At 40.0% G+C, this 24,446-nt stretch overlaps 1 protein-coding gene across 3 annotated transcripts in view; it reads right to left on the bottom strand.

The window, feature by feature from the left end:
* Positions 1-4,213, bottom strand: part of PRR16 (proline rich 16) — a 153,549-nt gene extending 149,336 nt beyond the window's left edge. For all 3 annotated transcript variants that reach the window (XR_011699937.1, XM_071580714.1, XM_071580713.1), the window contains exon 1: positions 3,933-4,213. Coding sequence is in view for 2 of the 3 variants with exons in the window: in XM_071580714.1 (XP_071436815.1) it covers positions 3,933-4,094 (162 nt within the window). In the remaining variant the exon portion in view is untranslated. The remainder of the gene's footprint in view (positions 1-3,932) is intronic.
* Between the last annotated feature and the right edge of the window lie 20,233 nt (positions 4,214-24,446).

Genomic DNA, 24,446 nt, shown 5'->3' with positions numbered 1-24,446 from the left:
CTTCCAGAAATTTGTTCTGCATGATGAATTTTATTACTACAAAAAGTATTTATCAAATTATTTAGTTAAGTATTTCCTTAATGAAAACAAGTGTAAAGCTACAGAAATACACAACATTATCATAAAATGTGAAAGCAGGCAAGTCTTTAAAAATTACAGTATCAGTATTAAGATGATATAAATCTCTGTGCCCTGCTGTCTGCAGGTGCACATGCACATCTCCTACAATCGCTTCTGAACTAATCAGAGAATTAAGGCTACCTCATGCATTTAACAGAAAAAATAATTTAATTAGCACACATCTTCTGGTTTCTAGTAGTACATTATTTACGTACAAAACAGATAAGTATCAACTCCAAAACAAGACTTAATTATAACCATCTTTCTAGGCAGATTCCAATGAAAAAGGTCTTTTATTCAGTCCTCTGGAGGAAAACCAAATTTTAAGACTCCACCAACTTGATTTGAAATAGTCTGGACTAAAGGAATAGTGTTACTCAATCTTCTGGCACTCCTTTGATTTTTTTTTTTTAATATTTGTCAAATAACAGCCACTTAATCCACTTCAACTGCAATATTTTTCTTTCAATAGAAAAACACATCCTGTTGTTGCTACACATCATGATGTTTCTTTTTAGCAAGGAGACAAAAGGGGCCAAGCCTTTCCTAACTTAACTGCACCCTAGGGAAGACTTACACACACCAACTGAGTCTCTGGACTCAGCACATCTCCATCCTACCGTATCTCCCAGTCATCCCTCTTCTGCATCCCTGATCCCCTCTGGTTACCTTAGCCTAAGCAGACCAGACCAATAAATAAAGTGGGAGGAAGGAGAGTGAGGGAGGTGGGAAGGAAGAGACAAATGTCGCACTTCTGAGACACACTAACTCTTAATATGTATTAGTTTCTATCCACTTGATTTAGTCGCATGTTTCCAGAGTATATTTATAAACTTCATGGCTTACGCATCTGGATTTAACAACCCATCTTCTACCCTCTCTTTCTCCTTTTTTAATAACAAAACAAACAAAAAAGTTAAAGAACCAATTAGAAAAAAGGCAGAAGCAAATACATGAATGTAAGTAAACCATAACAAGCTAAATGTAACAAGACATGGAAGTGCTGTACAGCCATGCTTCTTAGTGTTACAGAACAGTTCACTCTGAAACAATGAAACAGTATTTCAATTTGACAGTCTTTTGACCATAAAATCTTCCAAAAGAAGACTGAAGGATGCTGGAGGACATCCAGTCTATCACAGTATCTGAAGTGCTACATAAAGTATAATCATAGTTCATATTTAAGGGTAAAAAATATTTAATTATAAATAGGAAGGGGAAAAAATATTACAAAAGATGTATAACACAAATAAATATTACATCCTATTTTCTATTCACCATTAAATATTACTGGGACTGCACCAAAAAAAGCTTTCAGGCCCTAGCACTGTACCAGCATTGAAGACTTCTTAAATAATAATTAAAAAAAAAAAAAAAAAAGAAAAAATGCTATAGTCCTAATTTTTTAAAAACAAACAAACAAACAAAAAAGAAGAGGTTCTAGCACAACAGCTAGACTGCAGCAAACATGGGTGTGAAGGGTTGGGAGGGAAAGGCAGCAAAAATATATCCAGAGAAACAAAATTTGTAGTGAAAATGAAAGATGTGAACTTGCATCCACTAGTTTATCACTTTGACTGATCCTACAGTAGGGAACCTAAATAAAGCACAGGTATATTTCTGTGTGTAATACACCAAAACTAACTATAGATAAACTTTCTATATGCTTTAATGAATGACCTATCAAGTCTAACATCTACAAACAACCTATGAAAGAGACTGATGATTAGCTTATAATATCATCAATTAACTCACTTTCACCTAAAAAGTATACATTGCAGTTATGTCAAAGTGTGTCTGTACAGATTTAGTCCATACTATACAAACAGACAACTTATAGCAAACTTTTGCAGACTTTTCAAAATAAATGTCATACAAAGTGTATTTAACATATAATTATCATATTGCAAGCAAGAAGATGTATGTGTATGCAACTCTTGCTTGTTGAACTATCATAGCTATCATCTTTGTAAGACATATTTGATGAAAAGTATTACTCAAAACCTCAAGTGTAGCTACAAACAAGATTTAACTATTCATTTTATAAAAATACTTTTGTTTTCTCAAAACAGATGCTTCTGGCAATTCTTCCACCCTTCAACACAGTACTTAAGAGAGTTACAGCTCAATTTCTCTACAAATTTCCCCATCAAGCAGAAGTAAATCCACTTCTATTTTACAAATGCAATCAACCAGAACAGACAAGGTTGCTTAGATAAAACATGCCACAGTAAATGATGATATACAATCTCCACTTATAGTAATCCTGTTTGCTCAGCAGAAGAAAGCTAGGACTGATTATGTGCAGGGAGCGATTTACATTCATGGGACCAAACACACTACATCTTCTCCAGGCCCTGAAAATGTGCTTCTGATGCAACAGAAGCCAGTTTGCACCATCAGTCTTAAAAAACAGTAAAAGAGCTGCTCTACAAAAAAGTGTTTATTTCCACTTCAAAATACCTCAAAAATTACAAAGCATAGGCAGCAGCACATTAAGGAAAACAGAAATTAGAGATACGCTTAATAAAAAAAAATAGAATTCTGGAATTTTGAGTGAGAAAGGAGTCTAACAGCTGTGTGTTTATACATCTTTCAACATTATACAAAGCACTGGGTGAATTTCGGTGAATTTCAGACTGCCTCAGATGGCAAAAGAGTGTTGAATGAAACTTGTTGACAATGTTGTTAAAATAGAAAACTAATATTTGATAGCAAAAAACCCACAGGCTGTTATGAATGTCAAATACAGGATTATAAAGCAATGCACAGAGATTCTGGACTTGAATTTCGGTGCATAATCCAACCATCTGTCGACCAGTTGTGTAGAAAAATCAAGAGAATGTAGAAATCTCCAAAAGAACAGCCAAATTCTCTACCTTCAGATACTGCATTTTTCTGCTTATGAACATGCTCGCGGTAATCGCACTGTGCTTGCAGATTAACCTAGGAGAGATGACACTCGCCACCGGAAAAAGAGAGATTGCAAAGGCAATCTTGCCAGATAGAGAAGATAAACAGGGCGCTCAGCTCCCGGTGAATCAGGCTGCAGAGGCAGAAGCAGACTTCCCCAAGCCGGTGCTGCCGGGCCGGGCACGACCCTTCGCCAAGGCGGCCGGTGCGCGGGGCCCGGGGCCACTCAGCCCGGCCCGGTGGGGAGATCAGAGCCGGGCTGTTCCCTGAGGGTGAGAGTGGGGCTGCACGGTGCAACCCAAAAGTTAAACCCGGGGGAGTGGGGTCGTTCTTCACTCATCTCCCACCGTCAGGATGCATGGTGCAGCATCGGAATCGGACAGGGCTGCGAGCCTCGCAGCTCCCCCGAACACCGTCCTCGCCCAGGAGGGACCTCGCAGAAAAGGCACCGCCGGCCACCCGGAAAAAAAACCACAAAAAAAAAAAACCAACCCAAAACAAAAAAAAAAAAAAAAAAAAAACCAACAACAGCAAAAAAACCCAACAACAACAACAAAAAAACCCACCAAACTTGGACGGATCCGCCAAGGTGGGACGTTCCTCGGCAGAGCCTCCTGGAAACCGAGGGAAGCACGACCGGCATGCGAGACACGGGTCTTCAGTCGCGACCCTAGTCCCGAACAGCCGGGCACCGCAGCGAGACTCAGTCGCCCACCACGGGGCACAGCTGGGAGCTGCCCCGTGTCCAGCCTGGACACTAGTTGCTCGACCCGCGGTGAAGAAGCGGCGAGAGGAGCCTGGGGGCGGCAGCGGACTCCGGGGGGAGCCTGCGGACGATGGGGCGCTCGCCCCACACAGGGCAGACCGGGAGTCCGCCCGCGCAGCCCTTCGTTTCTCACCTCCTTAAGTTCCTTGGCGACATCTTTCAGGTCCCCTAGGACTAATTCCAAATCCTCCACGATGATCTTGATTTGCTCCTTCACCTTGGCTTTAGGGGCTGCCGGCGGCCCTTCGGACGGCGACGAGGAGGAGGATGCGGTCCCCTTGGACTGGGCGGACATCCTTCGGGGCAGCCTGGCGCGGCCAGCGGGGCACGCAGGTCAGGCGAGCGCGGCGGCCGCCGGCCGCCCGGCCCCGTCCCTCCGGCTCCCGGATCTGCCGCAGCCGCCGCCGCCGCCGCCTGCCCGCCCGCGCATCCCGTGCCGGGGGCGCCGAGCCGCGCCGCGCTCCGCCGGGCGGTCGCGCTGTGCTGCTGCTGCCATCGGCTCCCGGAGCGGCACGGGGGCCCCGCTGCAGCCCGCCGTGCGCCGCGCCTGCGCCTCGCTCCGCCTGCGCTGCCGCCCGCGCCCGTCCGGCACCGGCACCGGCTCCGGGCTGCGAGAGGGGCCGGGGGAGGAGCGCCCACCGCCCGCGCTCCGGAGGGGCGGGGGAGGCAGCAAGGCGCCTTCTCCGGAAGAGATGCTCTGCCACCTCCTCCGCGCCCAAAGGCCCGCGGGGCGAGTGCGCTGCGCTTCTCTCCCGAAGTGTCCACGGTGCTGTATCGCCCCGAAGCCTCCGCGCCACGGTGGTCCTTGGCAGCAGGGAAGAGTCGCACCAGCTCTGCTGGAGAAGAATGTTTACCCGCTAAAACAGTCATTGAACAATTCCTTTTGAAGCGGACAACAGTGCCGGTTTCTGGTAATCAAGTATTGATTGGGTGGCGGCACTCACATTCCCCTGTACTGTGGCAAAGTGACAGCTTTGGCTCGTCTGGAGTGTGCATTGCTCGGTTTGGACTTTGCTGCTGTAAGGAAGCAGGAGGAAGGACAATGTTCTGTAAATGTCACCGAATTGTTAAAAGGCACGTCTCTGCTGGCCTCTGTATATTGCCCTGCAAAAACACAGGGATCAGTGGACCCTATTCTAGTTGGGAACAAACGGTTGTTCATCTCATCAAATAGAAATAAAAATGCACACGAGCCACAATAGGTTTCATGAATGTGCTATTGAGATCTTTCTGTTGAAGAGGTCAGTGCATCTTTAGACCACTCACTTCCCCCAGTGCTATTCACAGAGTGATCTGTAGGGCAAAGTGAAGAAGCTGCAGGATATCACTCACCTCTGGTGGTTTTTCATCATACTGCAGAAAGGGTAAAAGACGTTGGTTTAGGTATTTCTACCTCCCACTAGCTATAAAACACAAAGAAGGCATACAGCCAAGCTCTGCTTTGAGGATTGCCCTACATGGCTGCAACCGACTTTGATGTTTTAAGTGTTTCTGAGACTTTTGGCAACCTGAGGTGTTTCAACCTAGCTAAAGCAGGATGGGTAAAGAAGCTTGCCCATTCTGTTGTGTCTGCATGTGGTAAAAATCTCACTTGGTGACGAACAGTATGTATCTGGGAAGATTGTGGGACTGGGATATGAACAGGACAGGGCCTGACAGCACCTGGTGCTGTCTTGGATTAACTGTAATTATCTTTCCACATTTTGCCACTTTAAAATCTGTGACGTTGGGCTGAAATAATTTGTTAGTGGGCATGTAGTGTAGTTTTTTCCCTAGGTGTTTTAAGACCTTTAAAACAATTTCAATGAGGCCATGTTCAAGAAAAACACTTGTCTTTCCTCTAGATTTTCCTCAAGTCAAATGGAAGATTTCATCTCACTGAAGCAAAAGTTCTTCCAACACTGACTTTTAAAAGCACTCTTTTCAGTTATTTTTACTTAACTGTTTTTATATGAGCAGCAACATCTTATGATTTTTGAAGCTAGTTAAGCAATACAGTCAGAATTTCCAAACATCAGTCACCACTAAATTAGGAAGAAAGCAATGCACAAGCTGTTGAATAAGTCTTAAATAGTGTGCTTTTATATTTCTCCTCAAGGGCATTGTATGAACAGAAAACCCAAAACATTTACGGAAAGTTATCAGTGAAATTCACTAAGTAGAAACCTGCATATATCCAGTTTATAATTAGAGAAAAAAGCTTTTTTTCTGACAAAAGTTAACATTACTGTATGTACAGTATACTGTACATGCTTACATGTAACAAGGCGTACACAAGCAAGGAATGGTTCTACCATATTACTGTAGAAATAATCAACATTGTCACAAAATTGCTACCACATTTTCTACAGACTCTGTAAATTTTTCCAATAAAGTTGAACATTCATTATTAGACATACTTTTCCTACCCAATTCCTTACATTTTATATATTGTCTGAGTATAAAGTGTAGCCATCTCTCATTCACTGCTAAATATTTTTACTTTAAGAAAGAAGAATTGATTCCTGGTCTGTCTCATCAATTATGACAAGACTTTACCCATAATCCTGTGGTTACACAATTTGCTTAATCCTGTGACCACCTTTGGAGATTTCTCAAGCTTTTGAAGATGTAAATTGTGTCCATTTTACCAATCCCTCTACTTTTCCAGTGACTCTTGTAAGATTTGTGCTGTATTATATATATATATATATATATAAATAAAATGCCTTATATTTTTTTTTCATCCAAGTATCTATTGCTTAGCCCTGAAAAAAAAATCACTGCATTTCTAAATCCTGAGTAAAGTTCATTGTCCTCTTGGTCTTTAAAGCAACTTTATGCCTTTAGAAAACATTCTATATCTTGCCAAACCATGTCTCAGTTAACTAGTAGGTAGTTTCCCATATCAAAGTTTCTGTCTCTTAGTAAAGTGCTATTTATCACTGTGCTATCAGGTTATTCTTTTTGTAGTCTTTCTCTTTATACATCCACTCAACCCCAACTGGCTAATAAGTTTAAAAAGGAGGAACTCCTTACTGGAAGTCTGACCTCTGTAGGCCGTTAAGGAGTTGCAGAGGGTGCAAAGCAGTCTCTCTAGAAATCCTGAGGGAAAAAGTTATTTTGAAAGTAAAAGCTTAAGACATTCACAGTGCAGTTCACTGATTTTCAACTATCATTCGAAATCTGTAAACATTTAATCCAGAAAAAAGAACCCAGCAAAAACAAAACACACATTAAATGAATACTTTGTGAAGGGCTGTGGCACTCAACCATACCAGGGCCAGTGGTGATTTTATTAAATGTATAAGTTAAGTACGGTTTAGTCTGATCAGTTACTGGGAAGGACATCTCTCAGAAAAATCTCTCACAATGCCACGAAGTTTTGGTTTTGTGATTTTGTAGCTGACATTTTTCCTTTTGAAAAAAGAAATCCCATATCTCAGGCAAGTGTTAACAAATAAAACGCATTGCGCACACACACAGAGCACTCATTTTATCATACTGTTTTATTTATGCTCTTTATTTTATGTATGGAGTCACAAAGAGAGTTGGAAACTATGCAGGAAATCATGAGTAATCATAAAATGTACCTGAATCACAGAGCCAAACTCCTAATTTTGTGAATGATAAAATAAAACCTTTATTTTTTTTCTATCCCTCTTTAAAATTTGTCCACACACAAATTCTACATACAAGTTAAGGAAACACTGAAACAATAAACCTGTCTTTTTCTTGCCAATGTAATTGCTGAAGAAAGATTTGATCAATTGCCACAGACTTGCATATTGGATGCATGCTAATTAAAATATTCATTAATATCTTCAATCTTTTAATAAACTGAACACACACCTTAAACTGTCTTATTCTCCTTTATAAGTAAAAGTAGAACAGAGTTTTATGACATCCAAATCTATTTTCCCTCCATGTTGTTTGTAATGTGATTAATGAAGATGTCAATAAAAATTACTTATCTGTCAAATCCTTTGTTGAATGATGTTGTGGAAAGAAATAATTGTTATTTTGTCCTAACTTAAAAATATATATGCAAGAATTTCTTTATTAAATATGAACAAATTGTATCCCATGCAGCACTTATGTTCAACTCTTTCAATCTGTTCAGGATGGAGTGTCGCATTTGTTAGCAGAGTTCATAGAATAATCTATATCATGTCTCTTAAGTGGAATGCCAACTCACAAGATTTAGTACAACTTCCTGTGGAAATAAGTGCTGGAAGATAAACATTTTGAAACTAAGTCCTCTTTGAACCATTTGTTCTACGAGGTTTCCTTAATGAGCTGTGAACAACTATAGCATATGAGCCCATTCTGCATCTAGGATATTCTCCAGGCACTAATTTCCAGTGGGCTTTCTTTTCCTGTAAAATTTTAACTCGGGATTTTTCTCAAAAATTGTCTAAAGCTCTGAGAAGTGTATAAGAAAAAGAATTTAAACTATTGATTTTTACCAAGCTAGATCTTCAGTAACTTGACAAAGAAATGTAGCATCTTACTAAAAAATATGAGCATTACTTATGTCTGTGACTTGTTTTAATTCAACAAAGATACAGTTTTCAGTGTAAAAGTCAACAGAGTACTGCCTATGGATTTAGTAAGACAGGATAATAAAACCAAATTAATTTGGAATACAAGTACCTAGAAGAGATGTGATATTTGTCAATGTTATGTGAACTTTGTCTATCCATATTATACAATTACTTCTTGTGTAAGTCATTCTCTGTGGAATGCTTTGGCTCAAAAAAGATTCCCTGAATAGGTAAGAAAAAAATGGCTATTAATGTGGGAGAATAAGAAAACTGAACTATACGCATACACAACTTGAAAGAAGAAAAAATATATTTGTTCTCATGGTAAGTACTCAGTTCAGTGTCCACTACTTTCGTAGAGAAATGTAACAGAAATGGCTGTCTTAATGCAAATTAATAGAATATTACAGGATAAAAAGGTAGGAAATGAATCAGGGAAAGAAAACCACTATTATATCATGCCTATTGCATCTCTCTTGCAAATATCTATGAAAATGCTATAAAAGCATAGGAATAGTGGGAGATGAATGTTTTTTTCTCTGTTGAATACATTCTGCATAATTGGTTGCAGAGAATTAAAGTTTTGTTCCCTCTTCAAAATGTAAAATTATGGTGGTAAACAAGGTGGTAAAACTGAAAGGAGATTGTTAGCTGAATAAATTTCTGCAGCAATGCTAAAGCAATTGTTTATTTAGCCAGTTTTTATGCTTGTTTTTCAAATTTAATTATTGGAAGCTATATACTTAATTTAATTTTACCAAGATTACTCTTTTGTTAACTTTCAGCTAACAAATTGATGATTTTTTCCCCTAAGGAGCTGTTGGTTTGTGTCAGATGCAAAGTATTTCCTGTGGATACATATCCCTTTGCTGCTGGTGTTCATTTCAGTAGTACATTACTACAAACATCTGGAGCACAGAAGAAAAACACTGTCTGGATTAATTCCTAAAGTACCTCCATAAGAATAGCCTGAGTAACAGAAATGCCAGATTAAATGAGTAACCCAAACAGAAAAGGACTAGAGTACCAAGAATCCAAAGATAAAAAAAATGCAATTCTTTAACTTGCAGACATACATTGGATTTATAGAGCCTTTACTTCAAAGCCCACTCCAGCTAGTGCAATTAAAAAACTATTTTAGTGTGTCATACACCATAAAGCAAAGGTTAACATTCACACATTCAAGGCTTTTGTTTTAGATTGATGAATTATCTATTGACAGACAATGAATCTCTTCCACTTTGTCCCCTATTCCCCATATTCAAATTATATTAAAAGCCACAGTGCAAAGAGAAAGAAGCCAGAAACATAAATGGGAAGGATCTATTACTCAGTGATAAATAAGACTGGATTGTGCAGGTGCCAGGTAGTCTCTTCAGGTATTGGCTGTTCTTCAAGTGAAGGCATGAGAAAGCACTGGTTCTGTCCACGCCTCACTGAACTGGACCTGTAGCATTACAGACCCAAGTACTCATGGGCACCAGTGAGAATCTTCCAAATTATAGGAAAACATTCCCATATTCCACTCCTAAATTCAGATAATTATAATTTTTAATCTGTGATCTTTCCAATATGCTAATGCCATCTGTTATTATTTTGGGCATTAATGCTTTTTCTCTATGATTTTTTTAAATGTATTTTAAACAATATTTTTTATGAAACAATCTCCTTGCCAATTCCCCCAATCAATTTATCTGGAAACAGCTATATCATTTCTTCTTAGGACCTATGACCTATCTTCAAAATGTCAGTTGCACCATGAGGGACACCAATATTTGCATTCTATCTAATATTTTTCTGAGAAGTGATGCTGCATATTTTCAAAGAAGTAATGTTCTCATTGGATATTCAAATGTCTCATCCAACAGTTATTCAAACAAAGTGGCTATTCTTGTTTACCTCAACTTTGAAATCATTTTGGAGAATTTGCAATTCTTTACAGCTGTGTTGGGAACTTACAACTCCCCTTCTCCCAAGGTAAGAACTATTGCCAACAGAAATCTCCAGACTCAAGTGTGTGCTATTTGCTTCCTTGATAATCACTACTAGTCCATTACTAGATAGAGTTTCAGAAAAAGGAGTTCTGGATTATAATCTCATTTGAGACTATAACCACCTTTGTGCAAAAAAAACCAACACAGTGAAAACACAGGAAACCCAACACATGAATAACTTTTTTCATGTATTTGAATACCTATTTTCTTTCAAGAAAATGGAATATTTTCTGATCTTTATAGCAAGCATCAGGAAAAAGTCAATAGCACTCAGATCACAACAAAACACAGTTCTATCTTGCTTTTTTGTTTTTTTTAACAGGATGTAATGTTGCAAAATTTAGGAAAATAAGTTAGATCAGACTGATTTTTTCCATTCAAGTATAGGCCAGTTGTTTGACAAACCAAGCCAGTTAAAGCCTGGTATCCTTGTTAAAGATAACCACTTGATAAGCAGGTAGCATGGAGAAAGTCAAAAACTTTCAGAAAATTCAAAATAGTCACAATAATTGCATTTATAACTATCGTGATTGACGTATATTACCTGAAAGTCTGACCCACTGTTGTCTACTAGCCTACTTTAAAGAGGGAATCCGTTTGGTCTGAAAATATATAAAATTGTTTGGTGACAATTCTTCAGTTAGTCCAATCCTGTCTTTTAGCAGAAAGATTTCACTTCTGTGCAAGTCAGATCACAAGAAGACTCTGTCTTAATTTCCCTCAAATGACCCAATACACATACACTTCTGCTCCCAAGGTCTCAACTAATACAGTCACTCTAAAATTATATGAATACTTCTATCTAACCAATAACCAATAACCGTACTTTTAAAAGTGTAATGCAATGAATGAAAAGAAATTTCCACATAGAATTTGCAGTCTGAAAAATGGTGAGAATGCTGAGTTTATGCATTATTTTATATAGGTACAGCAAACTTGGTCTGCTCTGGTATCCAGATATTAGTAAAGTTAAGGAAGTAAAGGAAGTACCTGAATTTTCTTTGGGCCTTGCTACTTTTCAATGACTTAGCATTTGTAAACAGCATTTTGAAGTTTTTTACATGAACATAGATTTCTTAACTTTTTATCTAAAGATAAAATGGTAAAGATCAAAAAGCTTAATATAAATATGTTCTTTTTTAACTCTCTGATAATTTCTATTATTTTTCTGCACTTCAAAAATAATGCATCAGCAGTGTGTCTGACAAACCCAATATCACCCATTTCATTTAACCTACCTTTGTAAAGTTGTGGCTTCAACACCCTTGTCAGTATTTGAATTAAAAAAAAAAACACAATCAAACAAACAACAAAGGAAGAGCTATAAAGGAAACTTTTAAAACTCTGCTCAATTTTGCAAATTGTTTGGAGTTGTTGATTAAAATTTCCATAAATATTTTGTAACATTGACCTTGTGCTTCAGAAGTTGCTTAAACAAGAGGCACTGGAAGAAAATACAATACTAAACCTGTGACATTTGATACAATGGATTATCAAGCAAAAAAATTAGCCAGTTCAAAGTTAGTTTGGCCTTCCTTAACCTTCTACAGAGACAATCTTTTTCTGTGAAGTTCAAGCAGTTTTTTTCTTGCTTTGACAGACACTGGTATGTATATTCCCATTCCTGAATTTCCATGCCACTGTGTATTCTCTTAAATTCACACTAGAACCCAAGTTTCACAGAAATTGCTGTGCTGATAACTTGCATTATGATTTTGGGATATAATATTAGGATCCAAACTTTTAGTGTTTTCTTAATAATTTGCCATCACACAAAGCAAGTAGTCTGTCAAAGAGATTTAAAAAAAATAGCATTTGCATACTCAATCCCATTGCACAGGAACCAAAGGGTGTCCTTAAGTCTCAAAGTCCACAAGACAAAGCATCCTTTCTCCAGATTTATAGGAGGGGTGTGCTTAGATACTGATCTGTTCTCCCAGGGCACCCTCAAGTCAAGACAGAAGTCCTTTTACTGTTGTGCAGGTTGCATAAGAAAATAGTTCATCTATGCAATTTCAGTCAGCAGAGTGAGAAATAGGCTTGTAACTTTTGCCTTGTTTAACATTTTTGACATTTAATTTATTTTTCTGTGACAGGAAGTATGTAATTATTGTGGGTGTTTATTGAAGAAATGAGGAAAAAATTCATTCTCTTTCCATGATCATCTTCAACAATCATTTATTCTGAAGTGTTGAAATTTTTATCAAACCTCAATTTCTATACGATGATGCCTTTTGAAGTCAGTAGGTCTGCTGTTATGGTTCAGCAGTTTATTATGGCTGAAATATTTTTTGCATATCATAGATTCTAAGTCTTTGCACTCATCAAGCTGAGTAAAAGATGAGTATAAAATGTACAATAAACAGAGGTAAATATAACATATCATCTCTTTGATTTGACGTTGCTTTTGACAGACCTTCATGCATGTACAGGTACAAAGAATAGGCTCTCAAATCAAGATACCAAATTTGTATGGGTAAAATCAACTGTTATGGCTTTCTTCTCTATCCTTTGGAGTAAGGTGACTCAGCTTTGTTTTTCTGCCAAAAGCACTGCCAAACTGAGCATTAGAAATCTTGGTAATTCAATTTTTGGGGGGGGGGGGTGTTTGTTTCTTTTTTTGGAAAAGAAAGGCATGATAAACCATGAGAGTTAGAATTTTAAGTTCTTATATTTACTATTGCTTTTAGTTAGTACTTGTTAAAATATATTCACTATCATAACTGTGTTTTAACCCATCGGTTTATGCGGCAATTAGACTCTAGAGGAGGGATTAGTGGCAGGATTTTTCAATCCTAGCAAGAAATTCTGATAGGATCAAACTCATACAAGCTCTGAACACCTATTTAACTGATGTTTATATATTGATAACTGATACACCTGGAAACTTCTGATATGATACCCAGGTCTAATGACACTTGAATCTGAACCTTGGTGGAGAATTCCTTTATCAAGGATGTCACTGGCAGTGATGCTCAAGCCTTCTTTCATTTCAAGACAAAATCCCTTATGGATAAATTTGTGGGCCAAATAGAAAATAGGCTTTGAGGATACAGGCCAAGTGTACGGCACATGAGGAATCCATGATGCACCGCATACGCAATATTTTCAACAATTCTGTCAGCCTGGTACAAGCATTTACTTCCCTTTTGTATAACAACGTAAACAGCAAAAATTATCTGCAATGGGCTGGTACAGATAGAAAAAAACAGGGCTGTCCCCGGATAGCTCTCCTCTTAGAGATATGAGCTGCAAATCAGAGAAAATATTCTGCTTCTGGCAGCTTGTTCCCATCTGCCATCTTGCTTCAGGTGTCATGAAAGCTTTCCCACAATAATTATGCCTTTGTGGTATTAATGATTGTAATATTATCCATTAGATTTTACCTGCACTGTGGTAAGAATGTTCACATATTGCAGCTCTCCTGCAAACAAGCATCAATAGCAAGTATTAAATAATCCTATCTCCCTTGCTCTCTTTCTGTCAGGACTTCAGAGCTTATACCATTCACTTAGCATTGTAGGCCTATTCTTCAGTGAGAGATCTGTAAATTACAGTGGTTTGTTATCAAGTATTGGTGATGTTTTAGGCAAAACCAACAATGTTACAGCAAGCCACACCAATCACAAGCAATTAATTACATCACTGGGTGAAGGAACTGACCCATAATCTCCAGGAAAGAAAGCAGCTGCTCCTGAGCTGCTGCTTAAGGAGTTTTCTAACTGCAGTTTGTGTCTATCCACATGGGTGTGGAATAGCAAATTATATGCACCATTGTGCAGGTGAACCCTTCATACCAGTAATATTTGAAACTCGTGAAAATCATACTCTGCTGTCAGTATTTTCTGTTAAAACTGATGAACAATTAGAATAATTATATTTGTTATGCAGAGAGAAAAACAAGGACTGAGAATCACATATGAGTTGTGATAAAAGCATTTTTTGCAGAGAAGCCTCCACCACTCATTTCTGATCTAAGAAATATATTTTTCTTAACCAGCCAGGAATTGAACACGGGCCTCATCTTTTATAGTCTGTTGCCCTAGCCATGAAGGTGCATACAAATGACTTAAATAAGTATGATTTAAACATACTCAGAATTTAAATACAGAAAAATTAAGAAAAATGAGCTATCATGTATTAAAGGTTATTTTGCCAGTGTGTTACATATACTGTCCTCTCTGGGGACACCCCCTTGTCGTGGGGGAGAAGATTGCATGCCCTTATGAGGTTGAGAGTTTTGCTAGCGGTGGTTTGTGCTGCTAGTAGGGTCTCCCATGCCAGACAGGTCTGAGCTGAAGGGTCAGACAAAGTATGTCCATGGGCAGGATGGGCTCGCTAGCCATCTGGCAACCATCCTAGGAGAAGGACAACTCCAACCCCAAACCCAGGCAGATGGAGCTCACTTAGCCCTGTAAGGCCATCCATCTAAGAGAAGGATACTCTAACCAAACCTACGTCCTGAGGTATTCACTGTCACCGTCCAAGCTCACTAGGCCATGGCAGATGAACCTTAGGAGTAAAAGGTGGGGCCAGTTCTGCACACGCTATGCCTCACCTAAAAAATCCATTGCGCAGCCTCGAAGGGTTCACCCACATTGCAAAGCCCTGTAGCGACAGGCGAGGGTCGAAAACGGCAGGTGATAGGAAGCAGCTAGAAGCCACAGACCCAACCCTGCATGCAGGCAGTTCAGGATATTGGTCATTTGAGACTTGACCCCAGAGATGACAGTCTCTTGTGGCAGCATCCTGAATGACCAAGCAGCCTTTTCTAGGGACAGCACTGCTTGCTCCACACGGAGAGGGGCCTAGCAAAGGTGGCCTAAACAAAGCTCATCTCCACACCCGGTTGGATAACCGCAGCCAACCAGCATCTTCCATGCGGTCAAACAAAACCAAAGAGATTTCAAAGGCATACACCTGCTGCAAAGGTGTGTTCAAACTAACACTCGCATGTTGGAACATCGGACCCATGCTTGATACTGGGGATAGTGGACGTCCTGAGCGTCGTTCTGCTCTAATTGCCCACGAACGGTCATGGCTCAACATCCACATTGCTGCTCTCAGTGAAGTTCATTTTCACGAGGAAGTCAGCCTTAAAGAACATGGTGCTGACTACACACCCTACTGGTCAGGCAAACCCAAAACCGAAAGACACCTTTCAGGAGTTGGCTTCATGATTAAAAACTCCATTGCCTCTAAACTTGAAAGTCTGCTGACAGGTCATTCCGATCTCATTATGTCCTTACGCCTCCCTCTACACAACAAGCAACATGTTGTTCTTTTTAGCGTATATGCCCCAACTCTCCAAGCTGACCCAGCGGAAAAAGACAAATTCTACACCAACCTGCGCCACCTCACCCAAAAGGTTCCTGCAGATGATAAAATCATAATCCTTGGTGACTTCAACGCCAGAGTAGGTAAGAATTCTGAAGCCTGGAAAGGAGTCCTGGGCAAGCATGGCGTTGGAAACTGCAACGACAACAGACACCTCTTGCTAGCGTTTTGTGCAGAACAGCAGCTCACCATCACCAACACTATCTTTCAACAGAAAGACAGCCTGAAGACAACCTGGATGTATCCTTGATCCAAGCACTGGCACCTCATTGACTATATCTTAGTGCAACAGAGAAAAGTCAGCAATGTCCATCGTACTCGAGTGATGCCGAGTGCAGAATGTCAAACAGACCATCGCCTTGTGCGCTGTAAACTTAACCTCCACTTCAAGCCCAAACCTAAGAGAGGCGGCATTCCAAGTAGGAGGCTCCAAGTTAACAATCTTCAAACAGCCGCAGTGAGAGACAGCTTTCAGGTAAACCTTCAAACTAGACTTAAAGATAATCCCATAGATCCCTCTCCTAAAGCACTTTGGCAACATATTAAAAATTGCATCCTGCAGTCCTCTGAAGAGTCCCTAGGGTTCTCCTCCAAGAAAAACAAAGAGTGGTTTGATGAAAACCATCAAGAGATCCAGGAATTTCTGAAGAAGAAGAGAAATGCTCACCAAGCACACCTTGTTCAGTCATCTTGCCATGTAAGAAAAACTGCCTTTCATCTTGCATGCAGTAAGCTCCAACATAAACTTTGAGACATCCAGAACAAATGGTGGCTCAACCTAGCAGAAAAGACGCAACTATGCGCAGATTTGGGTGACCAAAGACGATTCTATGAGGCCCTGAAAGAAGTGTACGGACCCACACACCAGGTTCAAAGCCCCCTACTCAGTGCAGATGGTCAACTGCTTCTCACAGATAAAACCTCCATCCTGAACCGATGGTCTGAGCACTTTCAGACTCTCTTCAGTGCCAACTGTGTAGTCCAAGGCTCAGCAATTCAGCACATTACACAACAACCGGTGAAAAATGAATTGGATGCACCCCCTATTATGGGAGAGATACACAAGGCCATACAACAGGTGAAAACTGACAAGGCAGCTGGGGTTGATGGAATTCCACCTGAAATCTGGAAGCATGGAGGTCAAGCACTCCATGCTAAATTTCACAAGCTTGTTGTGTGTTGCTGGGAACAAGGGGAACTACCATTAGATCTCCATGACGCATTCATCATCACCCTGTACAAGAAGAAAGGAGAAAAATCAGACTGCTCAAATTACTGAGGTATTGCTTTGCTCTCCATTGCTGGTAAAATCCTTGCAAGAATACTTCTGAACAGATTAGTACCCACTATTGCAGAAGATCTTCTACCTGAAAGCCAGTGTGGTTTCGGAGCCAATAGGAGCACCACAGACATGGTGTTTGTTCTCAGACAACTGCAAGAGAAGTGTAGGGAACAGAACCAAGGTCTCTATGTAACCTTCATTGACCTCACCAAAGCTTTTGACACTGAGCAGAAATGGCCTGTGGCAGATCTTGGAATGTTTAGGATGTCCCCCCAAGTTCCTCAAAATGCTCATCTTACTACATGAGGATCAGCATGAACAAGTCAGATATGGCAATGCACTCTCGGAGCCCTTTCCACCAACCAGTGGTGTGAAACAAGGTTGCGTTCTTGCACCAACTCTATTCACGATCTTCAGCAGCATGATGCTCCAAAGAGCCACAGCAGACCTTGATGAAGAAAACAGCATCTACATCCGATATCGTAACAATGGAAGCCTATTCAACCTAAGGCAACTGAAGGCCCACACCAAGACCCTGAATAACCTTGTCCGTGAGCTGCTTTTTGCTGATGATGCCGCCCTCATTGCTCACACAGGAGCAGCTCTGCAGCGCTTAACATCCTGCTTTGCAGAGGCTGCTGAGCATTTTGGGTTGGAAGTCAGCCTGAAGAAGACAGAAGTTCTTTACCAACCTGTACCTCAAGAAGTCTTCCATCATCCTCACATCACCATAGGCAATTCAGAGCTTAAGTCAGTCCAGCAGTTCACCTGTCTGGGAAGTATCATTTCCTCAGACAGTAAGATCGACAAAGAGATAGACATCAGGCTAGCAAAGGCATACAGAGCCTTCGGAAAACTCCATCGAAGAGTCTGGTCCAATAAACACCTGAAGAAAAGTATAAAGATCAGTGTCTACAGAGCCATTGTACTTTCTACTCTTTTATATGGGTCTGAATCATGGGTCATCTCTCGCCACCACCTGCGGCTTCTCGAACGCTTCCATCAGCGCTGCCTCCATTCAATCCTAAACATCCATTGGTCTGATTACGTGACCAATGTGTCTGTTCTTGAACAGGCAGGGGTCAGCAGTATCGAGGCCATGCTGATGAGAACACAGCTGCGCTGGGCAGGGCATGTCTCCGGGATGGAGGATCACCACCTCCTGAAGATTGTACTCTATGGTGAACTCGCCACTGGCTGCCGCAAGAGAGGAGCCCCAAAGAAGAGATACAAGGACTCCCTGAAACAACACGTCAGCCTTGGCCATATTGACTGCCATCAATGGTCCACTCTAGCCTCCAATCGGGATTCATGGAGACACACCATTCACGACACTGCTGCTTCCTTTGAGAATGCACATAGAGTCAGTCTCGAGGAAAAAAGACAACGCAGAAAGAACCGTTCCTCACCAATATCACCTAAAGAGACGTTCTTCTGTGCCTTTTGTGACCGGACCTGCCTATCCCATATTGGCCTTTTTAGCCACCAGCACACTTGCAGCAAGCATGGGCAGTGCCCTTCCCAAATCTTCGTTCATGAAGCCTAGCCATGAGGTGAGACATATACCATATGTGCATTGAGTAGAATGATGATTACTGTAAAAAGACAGAAGTGAAAATATACTTGAATTACTAGAGGTTCTCAGCCTTTCTAAAGGCACTTTTTTCCCCAAATGCAAGAACATATATTTGTCCTGAAGAAAATGTACCTATCTTTTTGGAAATAGTCTTTTTGTCTGCCCTCTGACAAATTTCTGACAGACAAAGCTCATATCTGTGGGGTTTTTTATCTTCTTCATGAACAGAATATAGTATTTGGTTAGTAAGGACATGATGTTGCAGGTTGAAAAGCTGGCTTAGCTGATCTCAGTGGACAAAGCTAAAGTGCCAGCAGTCAGTGTGTGACCTTGCAACCCACGTGGGAAGATCTGAAGTTCTGTATTGGATCCTCATTGTCTGTTTATTTAAAGAGCAACTCAAAGGTTGCAGGTAAACCCTGGGGGCCTCCGAGGCAGATTTATCAGGGCACGTTGGCACTTTGGGCCTTGAAGCAGAAGAGTATTCCACAGGGTCTGTGAATGCTAAGAAGAGGAAGGAAAGACTCTGTTATGTTCTGTGAAACAGTAACTTTGGGAAAGAAAATACTGACATTTCTGGAGCTGGAAATGATAGGACTGTGGATCACTTTAAAGTATGAATATATAACAAATACAATGACTCATTTTTGCCAGTCAGTAATGTCTTCCATTCATTACCAAACTGGTTTTAGAAAAATAACTTTACCTATTCTTGTTTATGCCATACAAAATTAGACCCATTTCATCTAAGGATTTGAGAACATAGATGTTGTACACTCCTTAAAACCCTGGAAGAAATTCAAAAACCTGGTATCCAAGACCTGCCTCAGGAGACTGGATTTAAGTATCCTCAGGCAGATAGATAGTTCTTATGACACAGTTTTCTCATATCTCTGCCTGAATTAAAGTGAGATAAGCATTTGAGTATATGCCTTTCTTCTTAAGTTATTCAGATTTTGAATTTCCATTAGAGAGAAGTGTAGCCTGAAGCAAATCACAGAATTTATAGCAGGAAATAGGACTAGGTACTTCCCAATTTAGGAAGTGAACTGTTGACCAGCCTCAGAAATGCCTACCTGTCCGTAAAGGTAGAATAGGGACTTTGAACACTGCACCTAAACCACACAATTCTAAAATAGAATAAGGAGTTAATTTCTGCTATGCTGAGGTTAAATTGTATATGTAGACCTACTCTTGGTCTTCCACTTCATATATAAACAAGCTTTTGTTTAGAAAAAACAAAATTCTATGTCTAAGATCTTGAGTCCAAGTATATCACCAGACACCTTACTTACCTAAATGAAATATATACTAAGAAGATTTAAATAGAGATCTCAAACCTAAGTAGTTAAATTTAAAACATTCTAAAAAAATAATACTGAAAGCATTAGTAGGTCTTTGCAAAAATACTTAAATAACTCTGTCATGCCTTAAATGCCAGTTAAATAAATCTTTTTAATTCTCAAATTAACAAGACAAGGTCTTTTACATGTGAAACTTACAGGATATCAACTCCCTTAAGGGAAAATATTCTAAACAGTATTATGTAAAATATTTATGGTTGTTGAATTCAGCTTCAACAAACTGTATATATTCCTCGTAAACACATATTACCAGCACTGTATTTCGACACACAAGAAGGCATCCTCTTGTAACAAAACAGTGGGTTCAACATCTTCAGCTTTTCTAAATCAGCTTTTCTAAATCACACTCACAATAATTGAAGCCATCTAATTTTTAAAAAAGAACAGTGGAAAATTGATTTAAGAACACATTTAGTTTCACATATGTTTGCAATCAAATTCTTGTTTTAAATTACCTAATTAGATCAGTTTGTCATACTTACTAGAAACTAGCATAATGGCAGTGTTACAACTGCAAAAGTCAGAGAGGGATTTAAAGGACTGGGAGTGGAAGGAAGAGAGCAAGTGTTTTAAAATTCCCAGAGTTTAACAGATCTGGCAAAAATCAAACCATAATTCCAGTCACACATCCCTGTGTGTGAACACATATATTTTCTTAAGGGGAGAATTGTAAATTGTTTTTTTCATAATTCATCCTCAGTAAACTGTCATTACAAAAGCTGGGTTGAGCAATGCTACATATCTCTCAGTGGTCCCCTGCAGAACAAAGGGAGAACATTCAAGTACTGCCATGCCTTTGCCTTCATGGGATTTTTCACCTGGAGCTTTAGTTGCCAACAGTGTTCCTCAAAAGTCTTTCCAAAATATTATGGAAGGAAGCTTGATGAAAACATCAGGGCAGAACCACCCTCAGTGGTGATTCTCAGCAAAAGTTTCTGGAGTTCAAATGAAAGCCACACACAGGGATTTCTGATGATATCTCCAGAGCAGGCTTCTCCTTTCAGACATGTTTGAGTCTAGGCTTTGACCTGCAGACTCTCTGCATTCACATCCATCGTTAGCCAGTAGTTCATCTAGTGGGGAATTTTAAAAGTTTACCAGACATAATTTTGTATTGTCATGACTTTACTAACATTTTTTCAAATGCGTCCACTCATATGTTTCAGTTTCAGACTTCACAGCATCAGCATTGGTACGGCCATACCACAGAGCCCCACTTCTTTAGACACATCCATTTAGATGCAGATAAAGACTTGCCTTAGTCTTCAACAGTAAGACTGATTATCTTCTGGGCAACTGTGCCCTGGAGCTGGTAGATAGGGACAGGGAGCAGAACAGACTACCTGTGGTCCATGAGGAAGTAGTTATTGACCTATTCAGGGATTTAGATACTCACAAGTCTATAGGACTAGATGACAATTATCCAAGGGTGTTGAGGTAGGTGACAGAAGAGCTCACTAAGCCACTCTCTGTAATTTGTTATCAATCTTAGCTGACTGGGAAGGTCCCAGGGTAGCCTCCCATGACTGGAGGTTGGCCAAAGAGATGGCCATCCAGAAGAACAGTCAGAATAAGGATTCGGAACCACAGGCAGTCAGCCTGACTTTGTTGCCCAGTGAGGTTATGGAGCAGATCGTCTTGAGTGCCATCATACAGCATATATGGGACAACCAAATGATCAGACCCAGGTAGTATGGGTTTAGGAAAGGCAGGTCCTGCCTGATCAACCTGGTCAACTTTTATGACCTGGTGACAAATCTAGTGGACAACGAAAAGGCTGTGGATGTAGTTACCCAGTTTGCAGCTAAGCCTTTGGTACTGTTTCCCATGACATTCTCCTGGAAAACTGGCCTCCTGCAGCTTGGGTGGGTGCATTCTTCACTGAGTAAAAAACTGGCTGGATAGCTGGGCTCAGAGAGTGGTGGCTGATGGTGCTGCATCTAGTCAGCATCTAGTCACTAGTGGTGTCCTCCAGAGATCAGTGTTGGGCCCAGTCCTGTTTATTGTTTTTACGTATCCTCTGTAACTTTGTGGGCAATACCGAGCTGAGTGGGAGTGTTGATCTTTTGGAGGGTGGGAAGGCTCTGCAGAGGGATCTGGACAGACTGAACTGATAGGCTGAGGCCAACGTCACAGGGTTCAACAAGGCAAAATGCACTGCAGTCTGGGGAAAAAGGGGCTAGAAAGCTGTACAGTGGAAAAAGACCTGAGTGTACTGAGTGACAACCAGCTAAATATGAGCCAGCAGTGTACCCAGGTGGCCTAGAAGGCCAGTGGCATTCTGGGTTATACCAAAAATAGTGTGACCAGCAGGACTAGGGCAGTGATTTTTCCTTGTATTTAGAACTGGTAAGGCCATACTTGAAGTATTGTGTCCATTTCTAGGCCCCTCAGTTCAGGAAGGAGACAGGTGCTGGAGCAAGTCCATAGAAGGGCAATGAAGCTGGTGAAGGATTCAGAGAATAAGTCATATGAGGAGTGACTGATGGAGCTGGGGTGTTTAGCCTGGATAAAAGGAGGCTGAAAGAAGACCATATCACTCTCGACAACTACCTGAAAAGAGGTTGAAAGAAGGTGAGGGACAGCCTCTTCTCCCAGGAAACTAGTGACAGGAGGAGAAGACAAAACCTCAAGCTGTGCAAGGGGAGATTCAAGTTTTACAGGAGGAATTTCTTCATGGTAGGTGTTGCTAAACATTGGAACAGACCTCTCAGGGCGGTAATGGTGGAGTACCTGTCCCTGGAGGTGTTCAAGAAAGAACTGGATATGGCTTTTAGTGTCATGGTCTAGTTGAAAAGGTGGCGATCATTCAAAGATTGGACTTGATGATCTTGGAGGTCTTTTCCAACCTAAATGACTCTGTGATTCTGATTTACATTTTCCATTGTATCTCTCACTCCTCTTTTATAGTAACTCTAGGCTATGAATAGTACATTCATATTTGCCTTGCACGCATGCAGACTGAGGAGTACATTTCAGTAACTAATTTTTCAGCAGCCAGAGTGCTCACCTTTCCAGATGATTATTATTGTCTTCTGCCAAGATCAATCTCTTCAAACATGCTTTCACATCAACAAGGTCACATACAACTTTTTTGGGGTTGTCTTCACAGAGCTTTGTATTCCTCTCAAATCTAATACTATAAATATGATATGCAAGTTAAATCACATGCTGAACATGCACACAAATAATGAATATACCTCAAAGCATTTTAAACATCAAGTAATTATACACAGTGACGTGTATTACTGGGGAAGTTTTAAAAGATATTTAAATATTAAAAAAATATGTCTGTTGAGCTACACAAATTCATTGAGAGAACTAACTGAAATTATAGGACATGAAATTAGAGATATAAGTATCTTTTTGCATCTCAGTAAATACTTGAACTATAGATTAATGAGAAATGGAAATTTCTTCCCATTGGAAGTTTTATTATTAAGTACCCCTTATATTAAGTACTCAAGAGAATTCAAAGCCAAGAGTTTCCTTGCTGTTCTCTTGAATTCTTACTTTAGTATCACAAATCAAAAGCAGACTGCATCTCCTTTCTCCCTTCCAAATTTAGTATCTTTGAAGTAAATTCACAATCTGTTTGTTTTAAGACATCTTTATTGTCACACCATTAGTCAAGTAGGCAGGTCAAGAACTGGGAGAAAGCAAACACTTGGCTACTATAAAATTGAAAATCTACATGCTTTTCTGTCAGAAATGTTTTCTCCCCTTTCTCTGTAAATGGGAAATGGAGATAGAGGAAAAAAAAAAAAAAGGAGAAGCTTGCAAGCTTTCTTGGGACAGGGCAAAAACTGACAAAAAATTCCCCTTCAAACACCACTTGCTTCTTTTATGTCTCAGTGGTGGGCATTTAAGTTTTATATAGCTTTACCCTCTAACTTTACCCTCTAACTTTAGGTTTTACAGCTTTTCTGTATCATAAAAATGCTTACTGTAATCCATATTTTGATTTGACTTGGTTTTTTTCCCCTGAGTGTAAGAATGCGAAATAATATACAAGAATCAACAACACGGAGCCACAACTATGAGTCATTAGTAAAATCAACACTTGAAATGAAAAAGAAAAAAGAAATTAGGAGTAGTACAGCCAAGATAGTAATTGGCCTCTTTTCCCTCTTTTATCAGAAACTGAAACTGCCTGCTGTAGATACTGAATTAAAAAAAGTGAAGTGTTTTTGTGTAGTCCTCAGCATCAGTAGTGAATTTGAATCCCAGATGGAGCTCCCAGAGAGCTCTTGTCTTTGTCTTAGTTATATATGTCTTTACTCAAACAGAAATTACAGTTATCATGTCGGTAGCATGGCTTATTTTCCCATCAGCAGTATTTAGATTAAATGCTTTTGTGCTAAGAAGAGTCTGTTGTACTCTTCCCTCCTTTCTTCTTCCCTTTAGTCTAAATTCCATTTGAAGAAATCTTCTGAATTTTGCTTTTATTTTTATACCCTCTGGAGAGAGAAGGAATTATATCAAAATTTAAGTGATGGAAAACACTGGTAAGATTAAATCTGATCTAAAAGAAAAAGGCTCAGCAGAAAAGTGTTTACAACATAAAA

This window comes from Pithys albifrons, chromosome Z (assembly GCF_047495875.1).
Source record: "Pithys albifrons albifrons isolate INPA30051 chromosome Z, PitAlb_v1, whole genome shotgun sequence".
Lineage (NCBI taxonomy): Eukaryota > Metazoa > Chordata > Aves > Passeriformes > Thamnophilidae > Pithys > Pithys albifrons.
Note: the sequence above shows the minus strand (reverse complement) of the source record. Positions and strands in the feature narration are given on the sequence as shown.